Below are 6,000 nucleotides of genomic sequence, written 5' to 3' on the forward strand. Positions count from 1 at the left end.
TATACTTTAAATTTTCCTAAATTAACAATCTTTTCTTACAACAAGTGTTTCATAGATCAAAAGAACATAGTAATAACACATTTTTCCTTCTTCTGAGTGAAATATCTGTAAAATACGTAAGCATGCAAAGGGTTCAATCAATACCGTTTCCGAGAATCACTGTTAACAGGGTGATGTCTTTCTTAACTGTAAAAGTCATATCCAGAACATTTATATGAAAGTATCTGGAAGCACTGGAATTATTATTAAAATCACGGTATATCTTTCGATGAAATGTTTTCCTCGTGCTTAAAAGTTCATGATTCACTCATATATTGTTGTTATACTGGTGGAAGGTCATTTGCATATCTCCTAGTTGCATTATAGGTGATACAGAAAGAGGAAACTGAGAATATAAAATGGCCCACTTTCCCTTGTTACGTTATAATATTATGTTTAACTATATTGCATAGGTAACATTCGTCGAACTTTCTAACACTTAATAGAATTATGTTGTAAACTCCTATTATAGAGCAATATTGTGGCTCTTTAATTAGCTTGCAAAAATGGAGTAAACTACGTAGTATTGTATACAAGTATATTTACTTAAATGATTATGTGCATGCATGTATTATATATATATATATATATATATATATATATGCACTTCTAATTCTTTCATATCCATCTTTCTTCTCTCCATCTCTTTCTATTACAATATGTTTGACCTTTTCACCGGCGCGCGAGTGTGTGAGCGATTGAATGAGAATCACTGTTCGAACAAGTTGTTATGATTTCTTAGGAACACAAAGTCTTGTGTCATACCCCTGTTAATGGGCCTTACTAACTATGTTTTGTAAGCTTCCTCAATGTCTATACGCAATTTATTATTTTCTGTACTTTTTTGTTTGTTCCTCTGCGTTGTGCCTTTTTCTGTTCCCTTTACTTTTATGTGCGATATAAACTTTATGGAACAGTGATGATTAATAATCTTGAACATTGATTACGATTAGCGTTATCATTATAACTAAATACGTCATTAATTCTATGTTTGTTTATTAAAGTCAATTAATCCTTGCGTCCAGGTGTTTTTATTGCAACTGATTAACGAATTTACGTGGATGATGGGCAATTTGTCAATCAATTCGAATTTTATCTTAGTCATAACTAATTGTCATCGTCATCCGCATTATAATACGTGAATGTCATTGTCATCATTATGCATAGATATATTTTTAGAAATTTTCTCATTTGTAGGCATTTTCATGGCTAGTCAAATAGGCCCAAATGAATGGTAAAAATCAACTACCTGAGTTTCTGTCCTTCAGTGATAAATCAACTTCAACTTCACCCCTACATTTCGTTCAAGCTGCACATGTGTAGATGATTTTCGTCATTTTTCCACGTCAACTATCCTGTTCAGACAGTTTTAAAACACTGAAATTGATGTAGTCATGTCTTACTTTTCCACTGTTAGTCATGCGCAACTTACGGATACAATATTATTGACGCAACTTAATCGTAATTTCGTCAATTCTCTCCTAAGAATCCGTCCTGAGTCATCATCCGCAGAACGCCGTCTCTGCCATACAGTCGGCCACTCCAGGAGGAGGCGGCGGAGGAGGTGGAGGAGGACGAGGTAGTGGTGGAGGTGGCGGAAACGGCGAAGCTGGAGCCGGTGGTACCGGTGGTGGTGCTGGAGGAGGGAGCAGCGGCGCGGTCCTCTCGCACCCTCAAGCCGTCAAGGTTGAACCTCCAGAACACACAGACGAGGCGGGCACGACGCCATCGCACATCCACGAGGCGCCCGAGCTGGCCAACCTCACAGACGCCACCGGGCTTCAAGGCTTCAAATTTCCATCCGATATGATTCTGCCTCAGGTGAGAGAGCGGCAAAACTCAAAAGGCACCACCTATGTAGCACATAAAATTCCTACGAGTTGTTAATGAGTACGTTTCTCGTGTAATGTAAAAAAGAAAGCCGCAATTGCGTAAAGCTTTACAAACAAACAAAAATGAGCTGAGAGAACATCTTCCAGGCGGAGAGAGAAAACTAAAATGAGGAAGTATTACACCGATATTTACTCCTGTAGATATGAAGAAATTATTTAGCATGCGAAGAAAACTGACCGATTCTGGTTCTCTTGCCGCCAGTATGTGGCAGATCAATATACTTGAAAGTATAATCTAAAGCATGTGGTTGGAAAACTTTTTTTTCTTTCCCGTAGACAGTGATTATTATACAATATAATTTCTACTCTGCAATCGCTAATTCTTATGTGCTTATCCTTTTGTATTTGCATTTTTATCACTTGATTTTTCACGAGATAAATTCTGGCTCTTTATAAGAAAAACTTGTTTTTCCAAACACAAACGGAATACCCTGCCATATTGGTATTAACAGATGCTTCCATTGGCCCTGGCGTCAAGCAAAGGAGACATAAACGTGAACCAGGCAGCCCAACTCGCTACAATGTCAATGTTGATGAATCCCGCCATCCTGACCCCTGCGCTCAATCTTTCCACGTCAACAATGGGTTTAACGACGCCACTGCAACATCACCATCATCAACAGCAGCAACATCATCAGCAGCAGCAGCAACAGCAGAACCACCACCACCACCACAACCACAGCCACAACCACCACCATCCCCAGCAGCAACATCAGGCGCAACAGCAGCACGACCAGCAGCAGGATCTGCCCTCCCACAGCATAGCCACCACTTTGAGCAGCGTGCCTGTTTCTGCAGTGTCCAGCGCACTGAGTGCTGCTCTGTCACAACAAGCTGCAACGGCGGGCACCGGTTTTCCCGCCAGTGTGACGGGTCGTCTGCCATCAGCAAACGAGCTTCTCAACAGCGCGGCCATGGCACTTTCCTCATTGTCAGCTAACGCAGGCGGCGGGACTGGTTCTGGACATTTTGCCTCTGAGTAGCATCATGGAATAATTCCTTCCCAAATTTTCATAAACCATTGGAGTTATGATGTATATAGTGTAATCAAGACCTGAGTATTCTCAAGCATTTTCAACTTCCTTGATTTGCCTTGAATTGCGCTTGTTTGTTGCCATTTTCGCCCATCGTGGGGGCAACCATTACTGGCCAATATGCCTTTGAAACAATGTCTTCCTTTACCTTTGCCATTTATTGTGTGAGATTGAATGTAGTATACTCAGATGTTAAACAGTACAGGACATTCTTATGTAAGACGGATTTCTGAAGCCAGACAATACCAACAGTGTTATGACTAAGCAGACGACATTATGTGAAAGTTCAATGTCGTCAGCGTAGGTATGTTGACATTCGAGCTCTTCATCTTCTGTCCAGTGATTGCGCGTGAGGAGTAAGTTTAGCCGATTAATTTCGAGAACCCGTTTCGCCATTTAGTAACCCTTTATGGAAATAGTGATTAATATCTCGGAGGCTGTATGGTTGTTTTGAGGGACAACGTCTGAAGACGAACGAACGTTTCACTTTAATTGGCAGTGCAGAGAACAATGGCAAAGGGGTGTTTCTATAACAAGAGAACGCGGCTCGCAATCGTTTAAAAAGCAGTTTCGCTTCTTAGTTTGAAAATTCGACTGGTATGTCATCGTGAATGTTTAGGCGTCGTACTTTTATATTTTTTTTTTCACGCCTGGGGACATAACATTGCATAAAACGCCTCGAAAGGCTAGTAAGCTTTTGGGTTCGAGTTCAGGGTCGGTAGGGTTCGAAAATATTTGGAAAGACATGACATTTTCATCGTCGCAAATTACACGGACCGATATCTCATTTGCCAGGGTCATAATTCATTGGCCTCTCTCCTCTCCGTTTACAAAATAAAGACATCCTTTGTAATAACTCAAGAATGCTGACAGAAGACAGGCTCAAATAGGGGGGAAAAGGGCAGCGGTATCGATTTCAAGGTAACTTATGATATATCACATACTGGTTTCATATCTTTTGCTATTTACTAAATAATCACAATCTTTGGTGGATTCGTGTCGGCGTGTTTTGAATATTTTGAGTGTGTTATCATTTTGTTTGCTTTTACTATCATTCCAGCTGCATTACCCAAACCTTATTTCGTAAATCCAATACTCGTTTGTGTTACATACATCACACCTCCTGAATAGTTGTAGAACTTGTATGAATCTAACCTTCAACACATTTCTTGTTATTTCACTTCTCCCTAACAACCAATCTCTTCTTAGATCTGTCTTTTAAGTGTTATTCTTCTCTTTCTTATATACCATACTAATTACCTGCCTCTGTCTTTTCATCCATCGGTGTTTGTTTGTTTTCCTTGGCTGTCTATATTTTTCCACTTTGTTACCCCACAGACCTGTTTCATTTCTTATCATGGCATCAGTGATCAATGTATCTATACCACATTACCTATCTGTTTCTTGCGTATCAGTCCGTATGTGACGCCAATCCAATCTTTATTGAAACTATAGGGCATAATTTATCATTATGATATGAGATTGATCATACATTTTGAATTTACTTTAAGTAATGCTGCGCGCACTGTGCGATGCGCATTTTTTAAGTATGATGCCTTGCGCCATGCATTCACGTATTTTTATGACATACCATCATCCCCTGCACTCATGAACTAAAGATTGCGTTATCAAGATTTTTGTGATTTTTTTAAAGGAATTCATTTATGCGTTAGGCTTGGACCATGTCGCGCGGTGTCTGATTTGTTTGGCAGAGTCACGTCACACGTACAGAGCACAACTGCAGTGTAGTATTATCATCTTCACTCACAACAAATAGAGTGCGGACAGCTAAAGCTGGATGACATGTACACCCGCCCTTTCTTGGCCTCACGTCTACCTTAATAAAGCCGACAAACCCCGAAGACTCTGTTTGCCCTTGACTCTCTTCAATACTACTGTTTAGTATGCAAGTGTTTTCTTAACTCTATAATGATACGCTACGTGATATTATGTCGAGTTGCGTTCTATTTCTCTAGTAATCCAACGCCTTTGTCTTTGCATTAGCTGCAGGAGTGTGAATTAGCGTAGTGATTGTATTTGAAAGGTCTCCAATATTTATCCATCTGACACGGTAAGTGCATCAAGCAACACGTGGTAGAACTATGTAATTCTATTCTCGAGTATCCAAGCATGAGCAGACTTTATCGTCCTGCCTCAGTTTGTCATCATGGAAGGGAAAAAAAAAGATGAGGAAGAAGACGATTACGAAAATGCCATTTTTTATTCAATTCTTTATTTTCTGTTGTTTGTTCTGACAGCCCTTATAAATGCAGTATTGATTTTCTAATAATCATTATATACAAAATTGTTTTTTTACGATTTGATGATGCTAACAATGATTCTACACGGCCGTTCCCTTGTAGCGTTTTGCTTTTTTTTTTTGTTTCTTGTTTTTTTTTTTTTTTTTTTTTGGGGGGGGGGGGGTTGTGTGTGTTTGAAGTGTTTAGTTTGGTATGTTATTCCGCTTTGTTTTGTATTGTTTTATTCTGTTTTATCCTGTCTTCCGATCCCATTAGTACATGTGTTCGACCTCGATCTTCCCTCAACAGCGGTAATCACAGATTCGGCCGGCCATTCCCTAATATCCCGCGTACCCTTCACTACCGGCAAGGAGCTTCAAACGCTTCAAAGCTCCTTGCTATACCGACGGGAGAGTTATGATGACTTTGTGTGGGATAGTGGGATATGACATTATTATTATTACAATGTACGTGTATATGTCTCGTCTGGGTCAGCGCTGTCTCTGTGGTCTGACTACATGTGTAACTACACGTAAGCCTGTCAGCGCAGGTACGATATACCATGGCTCGTGCCTGCTCGGGCGCGCATCTGTGGAAATGATCGTCTCTAGAGATTGATATGCATGTGCATTATACCATCTGTTGCGGCTGTGTTCTTCGATCAAGCCGGACGGGATGCTGCCTTTTTGAAAACTAGAACTCACCTTAAAGGTGTTATCAATGATTAGAGTCGGTAACCGGTTATTTCATCCATTTATAATTCTGACATATATACTAATACGGCCTCACTGCGTC

At 40.1% G+C, this 6,000-nt stretch overlaps 1 protein-coding gene across 1 annotated transcript in view; it reads left to right on the top strand.

Moving 5' to 3' along the window:
* Positions 1-4,414, top strand: part of LOC139740535 (uncharacterized) — a 66,477-nt gene extending 62,063 nt beyond the window's left edge. The window contains exons 3-4 of the mRNA XM_071651124.1: positions 1,526-1,860; positions 2,384-4,414. Of these exons, the coding sequence (XP_071507225.1) occupies positions 1,526-1,860; positions 2,384-2,914 (866 nt within the window). The 3' untranslated portion in view covers positions 2,915-4,414. The remainder of the gene's footprint in view (positions 1-1,525; positions 1,861-2,383) is intronic.
* The last annotated feature ends 1,586 nt before the right edge of the window (positions 4,415-6,000 follow it).

The sequence above is a fragment of the Diadema antillarum genome, unplaced genomic scaffold, assembly GCF_040938485.1.
Source record: "Diadema antillarum isolate AM-2024a unplaced genomic scaffold, OU_Dant_1.0 seq00000858_RagTag, whole genome shotgun sequence".
In the NCBI taxonomy this organism is placed as follows: Eukaryota; Metazoa; Echinodermata; class Echinoidea; order Diadematoida; family Diadematidae; genus Diadema; species Diadema antillarum.